Source organism: Mauremys mutica, chromosome 13 (assembly GCF_020497125.1).
Source record: "Mauremys mutica isolate MM-2020 ecotype Southern chromosome 13, ASM2049712v1, whole genome shotgun sequence".
Lineage (NCBI taxonomy): Eukaryota > Metazoa > Chordata > Testudines > Geoemydidae > Mauremys > Mauremys mutica.
The window spans coordinates 16,503,764-16,523,951 of NC_059084.1; the positions used below are offsets into that span (position 1 = coordinate 16,503,764).

At 45.8% G+C, this 20,188-nt stretch overlaps 1 protein-coding gene across 1 annotated transcript in view; it reads left to right on the plus strand.

Moving 5' to 3' along the window:
* The window catches only part of PTGIS (prostaglandin I2 synthase), a 36,560-nt gene extending 16,684 nt beyond the window's left edge, over positions 1–19,876 (plus strand). Inside the window, exons 8-11 of the mRNA XM_044985809.1 lie at positions 2,227–2,395; positions 8,893–9,074; positions 17,796–17,947; positions 18,829–19,876. Coding sequence (XP_044841744.1) covers positions 2,227–2,395; positions 8,893–9,074; positions 17,796–17,947; positions 18,829–18,973 — 648 coding nt within the window. The 3' untranslated portion in view covers positions 18,974–19,876. The remainder of the gene's footprint in view (positions 1–2,226; positions 2,396–8,892; positions 9,075–17,795; positions 17,948–18,828) is intronic.
* Positions 19,877–20,188: the final 312 nt, after the last annotated feature.

Genomic DNA, 20,188 nt, shown 5'->3' on the forward strand with positions numbered 1-20,188 from the left:
GGGGAGCTGGCGGGGTATCCCCCCACCTCCCGTGGTGGCTGGGGAGCTGAGGGTATCCCCCGCCAGCAGCGGCAGGGGCTGGGTAGCTTTGGGGATCCCCTGCCATCTGCAGGGAGCTGGGGAGCTCCGCGGAATCCCCCTGCAGGGCCAGGAGCTGAGGGGGGAGTCTGGGAGCTGGAAGGGAGTCCCCCGCTGCCACGGCTGTGACTTCTGTGCCCCAGTGACGTACTCATAGCCTTATTCATGACAGAAGGGAGAGCTATAGAGCAAACTTTCTATTGGTGAGAGAGACAAACTTTCGAGTTTACACTGACCTGAAGAAGAGTTCTGTGTAAGCTCGGTACTTTGTCTCTCTCACCAACAGAAGTTGGTCCAGTAAAAATATTACCTAACCCACCTTGTCTCTCTAATATCCTGGGCCCAACACGGCTACAATAACACTGCGAACTAGGAAGAGAAGTGTTACTTCTCCAATCTCTTTGAAGTATTTGAGCTCCTGTTATCTGCCTCAGTAATGTACATAATTGCTGGGAAGGCATTTGCTTTAAAACAGTCACTGAAATAAATTCAGCATTGACTTGACTTTTCAGTGCTTTGTTCTTTTTTTGGTTTGATCTCAGCAAACAACTCTTCCTCCAATGACATTGCACTGTGCAGTGTGCCGAAACTCTCTTTAATCACAAGGAGAATTTACTCAGCTCACGCAGGTTTCTGGAATATAATCTACAGGAAGAGGAAAGATCCTTTATTCTTTCTAATGCATGACTACGTCTGTTCCCTTGCAACACGAATAATTAAATGGTCATATGCATTTATAAATGCCTCTATTTTAATTAAAAAGTAAACTGCCCTACTTGAAAATTAGGCAGGATAAAATGTCATTGCACTTACCAAAACAGAATGAATTATTAAATTGTATAGTCTTCTCTTTAAATTACTTAGACTTAATGTACTGTATCTGCACTCCATATTGACAGCGATTTTCACTTAATCATCACAATTGTTTTAAAAACAAGAATGAATATATACAGCGCTGGCCCATCAAGTACTTCTCTTTGCTGGTTTGACATGGGGGCATATTTCCTCTTGCACTCTGGAACAGCTATGGCACTCTAGCTGAGCTCTCACTTCACAGTGGCTTTTATTATGATGATGATTATTTGTATTGTGGTAACACGTAGGGACCCCGGTCAAGGACCAGAACTCCAGTGTACTAGGTGTTGTATAAACACAGAACCAAAAGACGGCCCTTGCCCTGAGGATCTTACAATCAACACATTAGGAGGCCAAAAGACAGTATCACCAAACCTAAGTATTTAACACTTATGAATCAAAATTAGAGAGACAAAGTGGGTGAGGTAATATATTTTATTGGACTAACTTCTGTTGGTGAGAGAGACAAGTTTTTAAGCTTTCGCAGAGCTCTTCTTCAGGTCCTGGGATAGACTTATACACAATATAACTTAGTGAGAGATGCTGACTGCAGATGAAATGGAACCAGACCCACTAAAATAGGGTTATGTGGGACTTAATTGCTGCATAAGCTTTGTGCAGGCTCTCTGAAATCACTCTGTGTATATTACATCCCACTCACCACAATACAATAGGTGGGACATAATCCCTCTGATAGATTTCCCCTCACTGGATGCAAAGGGGAGTGAGTGTATTTATCTCCTGGGCATGTAAGTACTTTTCTATACAGTAGCTGAAACACTGATAGGTAAATCCTTGCCTATTATTGTCTTTGTAAAATTCTCCTGTTGCCTTCAGAGAATCTGATTGAAATGAGTAGAGGTTTCCTACAGTGGGTTACATTTTATGCCTTCACTGTCTGCTACTGCCATACACTAGGCTGCCTTGCTGACTGTAGGATACTTGACCCAGCAAATTCTGCTGTCCACATTTTGAATGGCAGAATTGTGAGATCTTTCACATTTCTGAGACAGCCATTTCGTTCTGGGATACTCTCATTAATGGTGTACAAGAGCCTGAAGGATCCTTATCATCCTTTAAAATCAGTCCTTCAAGAATTGTTTTATGTTCAGTTTCAAGTGTTGCCAACACATTCCTTTTACTTAGTGACTAAAAAGATTTTGCTTGTAATGAAAATTGAATTGCCATTGACTTACGTTTTCCTTTTGTGATGTAATGGAAATTCTCTTTGTTCCAATTCATCTGCTCACAATTGTGATAACTCTGATTCCTTCTGGGCGTTTTTATTTTTAGGGTAATGCAGGTCCTGCAGTTTTTTGGCTTCTCCTGTTTCTTCTAAAACATCCTGCAGCCATGGCAGCAGTTCAAGGTGAATTAGAAAAAGTAATTAGAAACAGAGGACAAACAATGAAACAGATGCAAGGCATTAGCCAAGAGATGCTGGACAGCACTCCTGTTTTTGGTTAGTACATCTCTTTTGGGGACATCCGTGTACCTCTTGACCCAAATTCTCTTTGGTAGTTTAGGAAATTTTCAAGGCGTTTAGGCCAAAATTGCAGGCGCAAAATGTGTATGCAGTCATGGCCCTAATTTGCACATGCAGTTAATGTGCTTGCTCATGCAAATCAGAGAAAATCTGCATCCAGCGGTGTCTAGCTGTCATAGAAGAAATCCCAAGTAAATGAATGTCAAAATGTAGGCATGCAACTGGCATTCTCACTTTGCTCTCACAATTGTGCCCCTTAAATATTTAAAAACCTGGCCTACAGCCTGCTAGGTACTATTCAAGGTTTTACAAGTGTTAAATTAACTAGACTGATGCTAACTGCAAAGTAAAATGGTTTAATTATACACCATTCTTCAGTGACAAAGCTAAACATAATATTTAAACCATAGAAGCTGGTTTTTAAACAGTGTTTGGGAAATGTAAATCTTATTTTCTCCATACTTTGGGGGAACACCTCTTCACCTTGGTTATGTTTTCTATTATCTAGCATGTGCATTGCTCACCTCTTTTCTGTTTTTCTATTCAACAAAATGTATCTACATGATACATTCTGATCTTTAACCTGCTCTCTGCACAGTGAGAGTAAGTAATGCTGTTGTGAGCAGTCAACCCAGTTTTAATAGCCACACTGAACAGATTTAGTGATAACTTCTTTCAAGAACTGTTATTAGAGAGGTGGAAGTCACTGTGTTAGTGTATGAAGCATAATCTTTTACATTGGGTTAATGACTTGAAATAATGGCTGCAATGAGAAGAAATCTGAATCTATTTTAATACTCAATTGTGGTTTTGATGAAAGCAGAACATTCTTAGGGCTTGGCTACACTTACAAGTTGCAGCGCTGGTGGAGGCTTTCCAGCGCTGCAACAACACCCCGTCCACACTTGCAGGGCACAACCAGCGCTGCAACTCCCTGGTTGCAGCGCTGGCTGAAAACCCATCCCGGCAGGGGTATAAGGAGTGCAGCGCTGGTGATCCAGCGCTGCCCAGCAGGTGTGGACACTCACCAGCGCTTTACCTGTCCTCCAGGGAATAAGGAGGTATCCCAGAATTCCTGTTCAGCCACTCTGCACATCAGTTTGCACTCTACTGCTCTTGGCTCAGGTGACCCGCCCTGTAAATGCCCCGGGAAATTTAAAAATCTCCTTCCTGTTTGCTGCAGCCAGGTGTGGAGTGCAATCAGTTTTAATCAGTTACAGGTGACCATGCCTCCACGCGGCAAACGAGCCCCAGCATGGAGCACTGGTGAATTGCAGGACCTCATCAGTGTTTGGGGTGAGGCATCTGTTCAGGCACAGCTGCGCTCCGGCCGTAGGAATTACGATATCTTTGAGCAGATATCAAGGGCCATGCTGGATCGGGGCCATGATCGGGACGCAGTACAATGCAGGGTGAAAATTAAAGAGCTGCGGAGTGCCTATTACAAAGCCCGAGAGGGGAATCGACGATCCGGAGCTGCTCCCACGACCTGCCGTTTTTACAGGGAGATGGATGAGATACTTGGGGGTGACCCCACTGCCAATCCCAGGATAACGATGGACACTTCTGAGCAGGCTGGGGGACAGGAGGAGGAGGCGGAGGAGGCGGCGGAGGCGGAGGCGTGGGGGGGGGAGGAAACCGCGAGTGAAGCTCCTGGCATGGGGGAAGAAACCGCAGATTCCCTGGAGGCATGCAGCCAGGAGCTCTTCTCAAGCCAGGAGGAAAGCACCCAATCGCAGCAGCCAGCAGTTGCAGAAGGACAAGCAGAGGAGCGTGTTACCGGTAAGCGGCTTTTATTTTCTGGGTGAAATGTTTCTGGAGAGGAGGGGGGGTTATGGATGCATGCATGCCAGCCTCTAGATGTGGAATAGCCCGTTGATGTGGTCTATCACGTCGCGGTAATCTGCCTCAGTTATCTCAGCAAAAGCTTCATCCAGAGCGTGGGCAATATGCCTGCGCAGGTTTATAGGCAGAGCCACTGTGTCCCTTGTCCCAGTGACGGTGACGCGTCCGCGCCACTCTTCTGCCAGTGGTGGGGGGACCATTTCTGAACACAGGCAAGCCGCATAGGGTCCCGGGCGGAATCCACATTGCTCTAAAAGAGCCCCCCGCTGTTCCCTAGTGACTCGCAGTAGGGAAACATCTTCCAGGATTAAGTCCTGTGAAAAATGTTGGGAGACTCTTTAGTGAAGAGATAGGGAGATAAGATCACCCCTGCATCTGCATTTCACTCAACCCCTCTAGCACTCCAGATTACCCGAAGCAACCAGCTCCCCTCTTACACCCAAGCCCCACTTCTCCCCATATAAGCACTGCTCACTCACCATGTCGTGGCTTCTGTAGTGTTATGCGTGTGAGTAAAAGAATGCTTAAATAAGAACTCACTCCCTCAGTGTAACAATTCATGTCTGGAGATAGTGGATACAATGCTGCCCGTGTTAAATGTTGTCATTTCTGTTTCTACAGTGACCTTGACTACTGGACTGCCCAGATGTTCAACATCACAGAGGCTTCAAAATTTGAGAAAAAATCCCCGAAAGAGCAAAGAAGACATGCTGAAAACTGTTCTTAATCAGTCTGCTCGAGAGAGTAAGGACTTGAAGGATTGGCGAGAGAAAGAAAGCAGGACACGCAAGAGAAATGCAGTGGCCAAGAGGAAAACCACGGAGCGGCTGCTAAGCATCCTGGAGCGCCAAGCGGAGTCTATAGAGTCACTCGTTGCCATGCAAGCAGAGCACTACCGTGCTACTCCCCCACCCGCCCCGTCCTTTGTGCCTTGTGCCCCAATGTCAGCTCAAACCACCTTTCCCCAGCATCCAGGTTCTTACCACCACCAGCTGCCTCCAACACCTGTATGTTCCCCAACCAGCCCTGATACCTACCACCACCCTTACCCTCTGCATTCAACCCCCATCACCATGCAGTATATGAACCCTGAAGTGCAGGATTCATTAAACAGCAATCCAGACAGGGCATATGCAAACTTGTGACTGTACAGTTCACCAACCCACACCCCTGCCCTCTTGTGTTCATGAAATGTTGTGTGTCTGTCTGTCTGTCAAGGAAGTTTTTTTCTTTTCAATAAAACAATTCTTGGCTTTGAAAACAGTCTTTATTATAGCAGATAGTGAAAGATACCTTAGCCCAGTAAAGAAAGAGGCACTACAAATCATATTATTATTATGGATAATAGAATAACAGTGTAAGCAGTGCAATTCACTCCCATGCAAGGCAGCAAACATTATTGTTGGCTTTCAGCCTCAAATTCTTCCCTCAAGGCATCCCTAATCCTTGTAGCCCTGTGCTGGGCCTCTCTATTAGCCCTGCTCTCTGGCTGTGCATATTCAGCCTCCAGGACTTGAACCTCGGTGGTCCATGCCTCACTGAATGTTTCACCCTTCCCTTCACAAATATTATGGAGGGTACAGCAAGCGCATATAACCGCGGGGATGCTGCTTTCCCCCAAGTCTAGCTTCCCATACAAGCAACGCCAGCGGGCTTTTAAAACGCCCAAAAGCACACTCCACAGTCATTCTGCACCGGCTCAGCCTGTAGTTGAACCGGTCCTTGCTCCTGTCAAGCTTCCCTGTATAGGGTTTCATGAGCCAAGGCAGTAACGGGTACGCGGGGTCTCCAAGGATCACAGTGGGCATTTCGACATCCCCTACTGTGATCTTCCTGTCTGGGAAAAAAGTCCCTGCCTGCATCTTCCTGAACAGGCCACTGTTCCGAAAGATGCGTGCATCATGCACCTTTCCAGGCCAGCCTGTGTAAATGTCAATGAAACGCCCGCGGTGATCCACAAGCGCCTGGAGAACCATAGAGAAATACCTCTTCCGATTAACGTACTCTGATGCCAGGTGGGGGGGGGCCAGAATAGGAATATGCGTCCCATCTATCGCCCCTCCACAGTTAGGGAAACCCATGTGTGCAAAGCCATCCACAATGTCCTGCACGCTCCCCAGAGTCACGGTCTTTCTTAGCAGGATGCGATTAATTGCCTTGCAAACTTGCATCAAAACGATTCCCACGGTCGACTTTCCCACACCAAACTGGTTCCCGACCGACCGGTAGCTGTCTGGAGTTGCCAGCTTCCAGATTGCAATAGCCACTCGCTTTTCCACCGTCAGGGCAGCTCTCAATCTTGTGTCCTTGCGCCGCAGAGTGGGGGCGAGCTCAGCACACAGTCCCATGAAAGTGGCTTTTCTCATACGAAAGTTCTGCAGCCACTGCTCATCATCCCAGACTTCCATGACGATGTGATCCCACCACTCAGTGCTTGTTTCCCGAGCCCAAAAGCGGCGTTCAACGGTGCTGAGCATTTCCGTAAATGCCGCAAGCACTTTAGTGTCACACGCGGCAGGCAAATCCATATTGATATCATCGTCGGAATCCTCACTGTCACTTTGGAGCTGAAGGAATAGCTGGACTGCCAAACGTGTTGTGCTGGTGACACTCATCAGCAGAGTCCTCAGCAGATCGGGCTCCATTTGCCACAGAAATCGCGATTCACACAGAGAGTAACAGAAAGACACTCACAATGGCGCCAAACGCTGCTGGAAAGAGTGAATGCTGGGATGTGAAGCGATGCACCACGGGGCGCTGGCAAACAGGAAGCGGAATGACCCGCACACTTCCTTCCCCTTCCCACAATACTCAGCGCCAAAACGGCGCCAAAACGGGACGAGGTGCTCTGTGGGATAGCTGCCCACAATGCACCTCTCAATACAGCGCTGGAAAGTGCTGCAAGTGTGGCCACACTGCAGCGCTGGTAGCTGTCAGTGTGGCCACACTCCAGCGCTGGCCCTTCCACAGCTGCATGACCAGCGCTGTAACTCCCAGCGCTGCAACTTGTAAGTGTAGCCAAGCCCTTAGTAGAGGTCAGAAGGAAACGATTTTCCTGAATTTTCAAGATTTTGAAACATTTTCCTGTCCTGAATTGGGGCAAAAAGTTGAAATTTTGAAAATTTCCACAGACACAAAATCTAACTAGTTTTTTAATTGGATCAATTGAAATGTTGCATTTTTAAGATTTTAAAACACTTCATTTTGATTTTGACCTTCTTTATTTTTTTTAACATATTTTTACTATAAATTAACTTCAATTTCTAAACAAAAAATCCCTTTGTACTGAAGAAACAAGCCTTTTCATTTAAAAAATGGTGAAACAAGGCAGTTTGACAATTTCAAAACTTTTTTTTTCAAAACCTTTCAAAACAGGAAATTTGTTCAATTTCAACAAAATCAAGATTTTCCAATAAATTATTTTGTGAAAAATTTCTGACAGTTCTAATTCTTAGTATTAATAACAAAGACACAAGGTGGGTGAGGTAATATATTTTATTGGACCAATTTCTGTTGGTGAGAGAGACAAGCTTTCGAGCCACACACAGAGCTCTTCTTCAGGTCTGAGAAAGGAACTCCCAGCATCACAGCAAAATTCAAGGTGCACTTTTTCTTATATAGGTGCCTATTACCTTCCACCCCCTGTCCTGATTTTTCACCCTTGCTATCTGGTCACTCTAGGTGGAACAGATTGTTTAGCATAAGTAGTTAGCACATATTGTAAGGGACCATTCAAGGTAGAGTGTCCCGTTAACACCTCTGCAGTCATAGGACAAAAAGAGGGAGGTTAGTGGATTACAGATTGTTGAAATAAGCCATAAATCCAATGTCTCTGTTCTGTCCATGATTTTTGGTGGCTAGCAGAGTAATGTTAACGGGCGGCTCTACCTTGAATTTGTATAGGCTGAGCAACCTACATAGTCAAACATGGATTTTAAATGAGAGAGGGATTTCTCCTTGGTTTTGACCGTATATATGTTAACTGCACAGGCCACTCTGTAATCAGAAAGCTGCACACATTATTCCATAACAAAGCAGTTAGCTCCTGAGTGCCTGAGATCAGGAAATAGTTAGATTCACATTTTCTGCAGGAGAATTGCAGAGAAAGTCCTCGAAGACATGGCTAGTATTTCTGTGGTCTCTCCTTTATGTCTAGTTCAGTTTCCCAGGGAAGGCAGGAGATATAAACCCTCTAAGTCTAAAGTATATCTGCCATTTGGTAGTATATAACATGGTAGAACCAGGGGCGGCTCTAGACATTTTGCCGCCCCAAGCACAGAGGTCGCTGGTCCCACGGCTTTGGTGGACCTCCTGCAGGCGCCTGCGGGAGGTCCACTGAAGCCGCGGAACCAGCGGACCCTCCGCAGGCAAGCCGCCAAAGGCACCCTGCCTGCCGCCCTAGCGGCAGAGTGCCCCGGCAGAGCGCCCCCCACGGCTTGCCGCCCCAGGCACATGCTTGGAGCACTGGTGCCTGGAGCTGCCCCTGGGTAGAACTTCATTACACAATTTATTTTTTGCAGGTATGCAATTCCATTCATTATGCATAAATGTAAAGCAAGCAGCCTGCAGTTAGCTCAGTCTCGTTTATTGCATGCAGTAATTCTTTCTTTGCTTTTCCTCTTGTGCAGACAGTGCACTGAATGAAACACTGCGTTTGACAGCAGCCCCTTTTATCAGCAGAGAAGTACTTGCAGACATGCAACTGAGACTGGCAGATGGCAGGAAGTTCAGCCTGAGAAAAGAAGACAGACTCTGTCTTTTTCCATATTTGAGCCCACAGATGGACTCCGAAATCTATGAGGAGCCGGAGGTAACTTTGTATCATTCTGAATCTTAATTCTTGTGACAATGTTCTGTGCTGCTCCCTCTCAGTGTCCCAGCTTTAGTGGTTTCTCTAAAACGATTGAGTTGAGCATATAATACAGTAGGCTGCATTATTGAACCTGAACTTGGCATCGTCAACATGCCAGTTTGAATAGATGCCCTTTTAGGTTAACTAACTCCTAAAAATAAGGACTAGATTTTCAAAGAGTTTAATTGGACATTTGTGTGCCTAATTTGCATCAGGACTGGCTCCAGGGTTTTTGCCGCTCCAAGCAGCAAAAAAAAAAAAAAAGCCACGGTTGTGATCTGCACTCTACTGCCGCTGCTTCAGTGTTTGGCGGCAATTCGGCAGCGGGTCCTTCGCTCTGAGAGGGAGTGAGGGACCCGCCGCCGAAGACCCGGATGTGCCGCCCTTCACCGTTGGCCGCCCCAAGCACCTGCTTGCTGGGCTGGTGCCTGGAGCCGGCCGTGATTTGCATGCACGCCTACGGTGATATGCTGGCTTAGTGAACTTGCTCAAGCTTCCCTCTAGTGGCAGGACCAAGCAAAGAGCCTGCAACCTTTTGACAGCTAGCAAGGTTGCTCTTTTAGCTGAAGTAGTGGAGGTCTTGTGCATTTGGTGTCTCGGGTTTGATCCTCACGTTGACTGTGGCCAACTAATACACAGGCAAATGAGGCAATAGCATGTGAGAGGGACCAATTCTGGTCATTTGTGCATGCAGTTACCTGAGCTGTGCATGCAATTCTGCACCTGAACTCTGGAAATGTAGCCTGAAATGGCTAGTATTTAAATATCCTGGACTTTATTTTGCCCTGATTGAAATTAAATTTCAGAAAAGCTCCATCTGATTCATTTAATGTTGCCACAATCCAGTATTTGAGAGCTGGATCTCAGTGCAGTTCCTATGCTTGTTTGTGTACTGGTTGCATACTCGTCTAGTGGAAGCTGTCCTCTCCCCTTTCTGAAAAGCTAGACTGCTTATCCTCCTCATCTCTAGTTTGTGTGGTCAAATGCTTGTGAAGTACTTGGGTTCCTTTAACATTGAATGTACAGTACTGTACATTGGAACTACTGTGAGCAGAAAGGGCTGAGTTATTTGTAACTCTGTTATCTGTAACCAGATCTAGAGAAGAGTCTTAATATAATCCCATTGCATAGGACTGCACAGAGGGATCTCTTTCCCTGTCATCTGTGGGATGCAAAGGGGTCCTCATAGTGGTTAGCACTGCATGGGCGAGGGAAAGGGCTCTTCTACAGTTCAATCTCAGTAATTACTACAGGCTATATGGACCATTTCCCATTCCCATCCTCCTGTCCCTATAGCCCTAACCCCCCACCTTGCCTGCAGAATGTGTAGAGATTGGCTACATCACAAAGGAATATTAGCACAGTCCAGACATTCCCGTTTTGGGCAATGCCCCAGATGGGCTTCTGGCTTCTTCGGAAACTGCTGGCACTGTAACTACTGCTGGCCATTTTCTCTCCCATTTGGGTGAATCCCGTTTAGTGCTTTCCAGTGCGGGCGAATGACTTCCCCCTCCCATAACAACCGCCTGCTGCTTTAGTTGACATGTTGCAAAGGATCTGATGGCTGCTGTTCCAATTGTAGTGCTTCACGCGCTGACTGTCACTTTCATCTTGAAAATCTATCACTCGGTTACTCTGGGTTGAGTGGCTGAGTAGCTTAATATCAGAATCACTATTCCAATAGTAATACTAGAACACCTCTTATCAGGGCCAGCTCTACCTTTTTTGCCACCCCAAGCGGCGAAGCAAAGAAACCCCCCCCCCGCCAAAAAACGGCCACAGCGGTGCCGTCGAAGAAGAAAAAATGAAAAAGTTGCCGCCAAACTGCCGCCAAGGAAGGAAAAAAGAAAAAGCTGCTGCCAAAGTGCCGCTGAAGAAGGAGGGGAGGGGTTGGAGTGCCGCCCCTTCAGATTTGCCGCCCCATGCACCTGCTTCCTGAGCTGGTGCCTAGAGCCTGCCCTGCCTGTTATTATTTATTTATTGTTTTGTCAGGCATCACCAGGTGGTGCTGTAACCCATAGTCTTTGAAAGTGTGTGTTTGGGTTTGTGAGCAGTTGGGAAGACAGGTTGTGGTATTGTTAGCTTAGGGTTATGTGAGGTTTTCTGTCAAGTCAGCCTGGGGAGAGGATGCTTTGCGAGCGGCAGGAGTGATTGCTCTCAGCCTGGGGCTCTGAGTAGAGTTAAGCCTTGAAGCAGAGTCGCTCTCTGTAAAGCAGGACTGAGAGTCCTGGAGGAAGGGATTGGATTGCCCTGCATGCTGTTTGGGTGATCTCATTTCAGGACTGGCGTGTCTGTGTAAATAAAGCACATTACACTTCGAGCGTGCCAGACTCTGTGTGACTAGACTCCTCTACTGGGAAGCTGACCTAGAAGGTCCTGGACGTCCGCTGCAACTCGGCAGAGCAGGGACGCTGGTTTCGGAAGAAGGGGTTGCACTACGTGTAGCACGCCCAGCGGGTCCGGCCCTTTTGAGAGCTGAAACCAAGAACTCAGCAGGAATTAACGGCAAGACTCTGGTTGATTGGGTGAAGAATTCCATTCCATATTTTTCCTGGTGCACATTTACATAGAGTGCGCCAGGCTGCAGCCCCTCTACCGGCTCCTCACTAATCTCCTATTGCGTTTCTGGCTGCACTTTTCCCCACACCTCCTTCTCCATGCACTCCCTATCCGTGGCCCCACGAAGTCGCGGGACCTCCTGGTCAACCTCCTCCTCGCCCTGGCAAAAATGGCCATCTACGCGACCAGGGAGAGGCGGTTGGCCAATGGAGACTCCTGCGACTGTGGGGCTTGTTTCCGATCCTTAGTCCGCTCCCGTCTCCGGGCGGAGTTCCTCTGGGCGGCGTCCGCTGGCTCCCTTGACGCCTTCGAGGAGCAGTGGGCGCTGTCCGGGGTTCTCTGCTCGGTGTCACCGTCAGGCTCCCTTCTTATGACCCTTTGACCGCACTCCTGTCCCTGTTCTTTTATTAGTTGTCCCCCGCAATTAGTGGGTTTCTGAGGCTCTGTGGCACCTCCCCTTAGGCTGGGGGGGGTTCCGTTAGCATGGGGCGGGCTCGCCCGCCCCATTTCCTAAAAAAAACAAAAAAAACAAAAAAAAACTGTAAATCGGAGACTTGGACATATGATGCAGTTTCTACAGCACAAAATGTAGTTAGACGCCAAACTGGAATGAGGTTTCTTTCAGCAGGGATAGTAGCCAGCATCTGAATGAGGGCAGCACAACCGTGATGTTTCTTTAAGGTGTCTTGTTGTGCTTTATAGGTATTCTTTTTAAGAACAGTGTGAATATTCAATGCTCAGGTGAGATTTGGCCTGACGCCCCTAGAGATTCGGATACTACGGAGATGAAGACCATAAAAGTACACAGCTAGGTATAGAGACCAAAGTCTTCTCTCCTTTGGCCAAACAGAACAGGTACAGCATTGGGCCACAGCAGTGCTGACTTCTCTTACCACGCTGTAAGAGTGCCTCAGGCTTGACCTGATGGGAGTGACGAGAGGGCATGAAAGAGTTCATTCCACATGGGCAGTTCAGGCAGTACATTCTCTGCTGTTCCTGCCAATGGGTACCAACTACCATAGTGGTCCTGTTTGCAGCTGGAATCAAGGTGGACTGGCCCATTCAAGAATGACCACCAAGAGGCTAACAACATTTGGTTGCTACCAACTGGATCTGGATCCTGGCACTCCAGCATCTTGGAGGGTTCCGAGAATTTCTGCAATTGGCTTTTGTTTTAATAAATGCTGTTTAGGTTTAAGAGCACATTCTATCGTGTTCCTTTAATCTGCTTCTCATTTTAAGGGGAAAAGCTTGTCTTGAAAAAAGATCAAATGAGTTACTTTACTTTTCTCCTTCAGATTCAGTGTTATGGGAAAGGCTGGTAAGTTATGTAAACTTGAGCTCTAAAAATGAAATTGTGGAAACAATGGTACGTGAGGACAACGCTGACTTGTTATGACGACTGGAATTCCACTATCCAGTTGCCATAACAACTTGATGCAATCTTTAAATATAGAAACATATGTTACCCCTTAAGCCCCCTGCTAATTGCTATTTGGTAACAAAGAAACAAGCTGTTTTTGCTTCCTCTACGTAATCTACCATGGACCAAAATGTCAGAAATGATGTCAGCACTACAGCAATGTAAATGCTATTAGATACAGTTTGCAAGGTCAAAAGACCTCTTATAACTGGTTAAGTTACTGTGCTCCATTCAGAGACAGAGTGTTCGGATTCCAAATATTAGTTTAACACAACAAAACCCTATGACAGGTTGATTTAAAAGACGAAAGATCATCAGGCAAGACTGGAGAAAATTTGACTCCTTTTCCTCCTTGAGTCACCGCTCCTTTCTCAATAGCAATAGCAGCTCAACGCCGTATGTCACATCTGGCTCTTTGACGGGTTGTGTTGTTTTTAATGGTCTCCCGATACTGCTGGAAGAGAGTCAAAGTTGGGGTGCACAGGGAGCAAATTTTGGCAGCTTGGTTATCATTTGAAGTTGAGCTTATTCCATGCAAAGGTATGCAGGGACCTGATGCCATTTTTCCACTGAGGGTTCATTGAAAAAAACCAAGGGAACTGGTTTGTTTGTGTGGTAAAGTGACCTGCTCCCAAATCCTGCAGCTGAATCACATGTAAGGGCTCTAGTGAACTAAGTCTGTCTCCCTAGAGGCAGGTCCTATAGCTTAGAGTTGAGGCGCATCGATAGGACAGGGTGAGGAAAACTTGCACATGCAGCTCCTGTTTTGTGGATAAACTCAGGACTTCAGTCTCCAGGATTGTCAATTCATCGCTTTCCACCAGCACTAAATTCAAGCTGTTAGTGGATTTCTGTCTATGTCCATTAATCCGGGGGAATTTATAGCTTCTCCTAGCATGAAATGTGTTTCTCCATTTATGATGTTGGGTTGCGGAGACACTTCCCAGGCTACAAAAATCTTTGTGTTCCTTTATGCTTCCCAAGGACATGACCAGGACATGGGCAGTTGGGCCTAATGGACAGAGCCATAGGGGTCGCCAGGCCTGGAGGTTAGAATGGAGCTGCACTGAAGTCAAGGTTCAGGGCCACAGAATACCTGGAGCTATAATTAAGAACAGAGCAGAGGGTCAGGGCCAGGGATCAGAAGCTGAATGCCAGAACCAATGGGTGAGCCAGAGATTTGGTCAGAAAGCAGAGCTGTGGTGTCATGGATGGAGAAGGGTAAGGGTTGAAGAGGGCACAGGGGCAGGCAGAGAAGTAGTAAGTGCAGGAAGCAGGACCAAGCCGGCTGTGGGTAGGGAACATGTTGAGCAGCCAGCCAGCACTGGCTGTTGCTGGATTAAATAGTAGCTAGCTCCACCCCTCCATCAATCAGGAAGTGAAGTCAATCAGGCAGCCCCCATTAGGATCCCTGTTCCAGGGTGTTGCTAGGAGACTGGCCCTGCTGCAGCTGGCTCCCTGACAATATTTGATCATCACAGTCTACAAGGACCTACACGGGAAAGAGATTTCTGACCACAAACAGCTATATCATTAATTGAGCAGAAAAAGGCATAATTAGATGAAGCATAACAAGATCATGCTGAAGACCTAGGGGTGTGGTGGATCCTCCATCATTCAAAGTCTTCAGCAGTCCACACTGGACATTTGGCTGCCGGACATGCTATAGCTCACCCACAAGCTGTGCGCACAGATCTTCTGCTGATGTAAATTAACATAGCTCCATTAGCTGTACTGCAGCTCTGACAACTTACAGCTGAGGGTCTGCCTCATGGGCCCTACGCAAGAATTACTGGGGTGGGGGGGGAAGTGTCCTATGGCCTGTGTTATGCAGGACATTTTCAGAGATTATCATAATGGCCCCCTCTGACCTTGAAATCTAGGAATCAGTGTTTGCTGGGATTATATAATAGTCCTGCCGAAGAACATGCCAGAGAAAACATTCAACGGGTTGAGATGCTAGCCAAGAGTACTGCAAGGGAAAACGGAACCAAAAAGAGCCGTTACTGACTCTACCATTGGCTGTCATAGAGAGAGGGGCAACACAGCTTGGAGGAGTGAAAGAGCCTGGACCAGCCTAGCTTACTTAGTGTTGCAAACACTTCTGTTGCAGAGACACAGCTCTTGTAATTGCTGGAAAAGGAAGTGAGAGAAAGGTCTGATTCCGGAGGCATCGCTGCACACTGTGAAAGCCTAGAGACCAAACATGGGAAAGGATCACAGCATGTTTGGCACTTTCTGTAATGGTGTCCCCCACTTCAGGGGTCAGTGCATTGATTCTACAGGACAATTCCTGGCTCCAGATGGATAACTCATCTAGGCTGGGTCCTGTCAGCTGGATAACTCATCTAGGCTGGGTCCTGTCAGCTCCCTATTGCTTCTTCTTGTGGACCAATATTTTCCCATTTGAACTCCCAGAACATGGCCTCAGAATATTGGTGCTGCCTCTGCAGATACAAGGAGGCCAAGACCAGTGCTACTCCATAGACTGGCCTTGCTAGGGAAGTAAGCAGCTGTCACTTGCAACAGTTTTCTGGCTGAAGTGCACTTACTTCCAGGATAAGCCAGAACCCTGCTGGCTGCCCAAGTGAAAGATATGAGCTGATGTCACAGTCCAGCACACAGCCCTGCCATGGAACCAGAGTGAAAAACACCATTCATGTTGCTGATGCACACTGCAGAGCTTTGAGTGTCCTTAGGAATCTCACGGAGTAGTTCAGCAGTTAAGTATGTACACCAGAGAGGTGTTATGTCCAGTACAGTTTGTTTGCTTGCTCTGTGGATAGTTAGCACTAATTAAACTTCCCATGTGCAATTAAACGAATCACTTAGGAACCTATACTTGAACTAGGCTCTCTGGAATCCCAGGTTTGATTCCCAGCAGGGCTGCCTGAAGCCCTTCATTCTGCAGAGGTAGATATGTATTAGTAGGCACATCAGCGTAGGCAAGTATCACTATTGCCATGTTACAAATGGGGAAAGGAGACGGAGAGAGGTCAAGTGACTTGCCTGAGGTCACATAGTCAGTCACTGGTAGAGCAAGAAGTAGAACCCACATCTCCTGATTCCTAGTTTGGTGCCCTCGACACTGGACCAAGCTGCCTCTCCTAATGATTTTTCAGAATTTGTCAACCCAAGTGCACAAATGTAACATACTCAGACTATTCCGTACTCCTCTATCCTTCGGTGTATTTGTTAGTCAGGGCTAATTCCTACAGTGTTTATTCAGGGGAAACTCCCTTTTAAGGAAATAGGTTTTGGTCCACATGAGCAATGCTAGGACAATCAGCTGGTGCCCTAATAGGTGAGAAAGATCAGCCCCAATGGTGGATTTTCCTGTTAGTTGATTATAGGCCCTTTAACCCAGGGTTTCTCAAACAGGGGTCGCTGCTTGTGTAGGGAAAGCCCCTGGCGGGCCGGGCCAGTTTGTTTACCTGCCCCGTCCGCAGGTCTGGCCGATCTCGGCTCCCACTGGCCGCGGATCACTGCCCCTGTTTGAGAAACCCTGCTTTAACCATTCCATTAGAATAGGTGAAAAAGCAGAATTCCAAGCGGGAATGATAGACCAGTGAACTATGTGTTTGCATTACTTTGCACGACTAAAGGATTCAGCATATGAGTCACCAAGCTGAAAATACGCAGTCTTCATGGTTGTGTGTGTTCTGCAGGCAGGCAAGGTTTAGAGCAGGACAGATGTTTGCATGATTTCAAAGATGAGCATCGGGGAATGATTGGGTTTGTTTCCAGCTGGATGAGATCATTGAAGACTCTCCATTTCACAGCTATTTGCCAGTGTGGAAGAAACTCTTGATTGTGTCTGATATGGTGGATCATCATAGACTTATGGCTCAGGGTCTTCACATATGCTAGCATGAGCCTTTGTACCTTTCTCTTTAGGGAGAGAAACTCGGGCCCTTTCCAAGCTCAGTTTGTGGAGCTTGGCTCTGCAGGGTTGGTGGATTCACACTCGGAAGGTAGAGGCTCCCCCAGCTCCCTAGGACAGTCAACAATTGTTCTCTTTCACATTAACAATCACATCCAAGTTACAGTTGAAGAAATAGAATGTATAACTTATTTAAGAGAAAAAATAGATTAAAAAATAAAGAAAACCATTTCTTCCTATGCTCATACATACCCAATGGCTGCATGCTGCACGACCGCAGGGTAGGGAACACACATTTGGAAGGTCAGAGGTTGGGGTAATCTCTCATCTCAGAACCCATGCTGGTGCACTTTGCTCTGCTCTCTCTCTCCCAGTCCATACCAGGGTTCCCTGGAAAGTCTTCTCATGTCTCTAAAACCTAGTTAGGTCGCCCTAGATAGGGAAGTCCATATCTGTGTTTTCCCCAGCACACTGCTCTTTTGACCTATATTCTCCAATCTTCGTTTGGAAAACATGGAATCATAGGACTGGAAGTGACCTCAAGAGGTCATCTAGTCCAGTCCCCTGCACTCATGGCAGGATTAAGTATTATCTAGACCACCCCTGACAGGTGTTTCATCATAGGCTTCCCTACTTCTCAGAGTGTCTTCCAGTCGGTGATTAGAAAGCCTCTAATGTTCTCCCTACAACAGCATTTCAGGTGATATCACAATACAAATATACAGCAAATGATTGCCTCGGTGTTCAGAGATCGCCATCTGCTCCCGTGGGACAGAGAATAACTGGGTGAGAGAAATGCCTTCTTATTTTTCAGAAATTTAAATACGACAGATTCCTGAATGCAGACAACACGGAGAAAAGAGATTTCTATAAAGGAGGGGAAAGGCTGAAATATTACAACATGCCATGGGGAGCAGGAATTAACACATGTATTGGAAAGTTCCATGCAGTCAATAGCATCAAACAGTAAGTAAATGCAGAGAGTCTCTGAAACTTAGTTATTCTGGCCACTTGTAATTTTAATAGCCAGCATAAGAACCCTCTTGTTCTATAAAATTTGGACCTCTGTTCAAAAAAAATAATAATAGCAAAACAGATAATATTTATCTAATCCCTCTGGCATCTACTTTGTATAAATACAGGTTGAGACCATTTATAAACTCTGTATCTACTCCTCAATAATCCATATAAACTCTTTTGGAAAACATTTTATTTATTTTTTAAATAAGTATTTTTTTTAACACCATAGATCACAAAATCTCTAAATGACTTGTGAATTAGTTAGTTATGCCACGTAGTATACTGTGATGGTAGAGAGGAAATGCTCCCAGGCCTCCCATTCTACTGTAGCTTCATACATATACTGCACACACAAAACGACATCAAAAGAACGTGAAGGTTGTAAAGTCAATATTATATTAAGGATGCAAAACTTAGGAAAGTCCAGAATTAAGTTTTCCTGTGCAACCTGCACTGGGCCCCATTGCATGCATTATGATACAGTCTTTAATGATCACATACTATTTTGTCAATAGCGCTTCTTCACTTTGTACAATGTATTTTTCCCTAATGTCATTCTTGGAAATGGCTAAACCATTTTTTTCTGAAATTTTCCAAAATAATTCAGCCTGTGGCAGGCACCTGGCATGGAAAAGTTCCATCTGAATGGTTAAAGTTTGGCAAAGTCGTAAGCAACTGAAAACTGGGTGTTAATAGTAGGAAGTATCAGGCAACCTTAACTACAGGCAGAACTACCAGTTCCCTCTATATTTGCCTTCTAAGCATAGAAAAACTAGTAGATTTTCAATATCATATACTTTACTGACCTGGTCATTTTACCATTTTAGGTTTGTTTTCATCTTGTTAACCAATTTTGACTTGGAACTGAAAGATCCTGAAGCAAGAATCCCAGGGTTTGACAAGGAAAGATACGGCTTCGGAATGTTACAGCCAGAGAATGACATCATGATTCAATATAAATTGAAAGATTAGTAAAATAGCAATGGCTTCCCTTCCATCATCCAGCTGGTCTCCTCTGTGTTCCTCTGGTTTTTCTGAGAACTGTCATCGAACTGATTCTAGATCCAAGTAGTGTATTTTGGCTTTATTAATTAATCCATTGGGCTGGGGTAATGGTAGCAGTTAGAACATTAGAAGGAAAAAAGTCACCATTATGTTGGCTTTGTACCTTCTAGATTAAGCTTTAATGCTAAATGACTCTAGTTAATAGGGGAGCTTCAACATACCATACAGTCATGTTTAGTAACTAATCACTAGATATAGTCAAAGCAAACTTTACATCACGGAAGCACGTTTCAAGGGAGACTATAAGCTATTGTGTGTAACTCTCAACCAATTTTGCACATTCATGGAATTTCTTGCAAATCCTTGGGTACGACTAAATATATCTAGCAGAGTCATGACACAGAAAGCTGAGTTTTTATTTCTGAGTAGCTGGGCCTTGGCATCCATACGGAGGGTTGGTCTTCCTGCACCCCAGCATGAGAGAGAACTTTGGAAAGGAAGATACACTTGAGTGGGTCAGCATCATTAAGCATATTGTGTCTTAGTGGAATTATCTGATCATTTTGACTGCTGAAGGTAAGGGGCCATTCCAGCTCATAGGTTTACAGCCCAGATTATGGGCTGGCCAGACAAATTGCACACAGCACAGGTAGGTAGGAGGGATGTGTGGTGTGGGAGAGAGTGTTGGAAAGTGACATAATGTTCACCATTTGCACTCTCCTAATCTTGGAGCTCTTGAATGCAGGCTGGTCCTTCAGGCTGCTCTAATTTATGGAAGATGTTGATGGCTCCAAAGAGATGCTGCCCTGTGCCCCCTTTCCTCCAGCCACACCAACTGCATTGGTAGCAGGGAAAGGCAACAAGAAGGAGAGTTGACACTGAAGCCTCTGCACTGACTCGATGCCACTGAAGGATTCCCATTGTATGAGGCTGACCCTTCTGAGTCTGTTTATGCTTCGTTGGTGTCCAGAATCCTCTGACAGTGCAGTGCAAAGCCATTGCATCTGTTCCTGGGATCATTTCTGAACAAGAGCTGCTTAATTTGCACGTGTTCTCCTCTCAATTTATTTTTGTAAAGAAAATATCTTGGAATCCTTTATTTTTTAATTCAATTTCCAATGACAAATCATTAATCTTTTTTTTTACTAACCACAAATATCTGGAAATCTTTCATCTACTCCT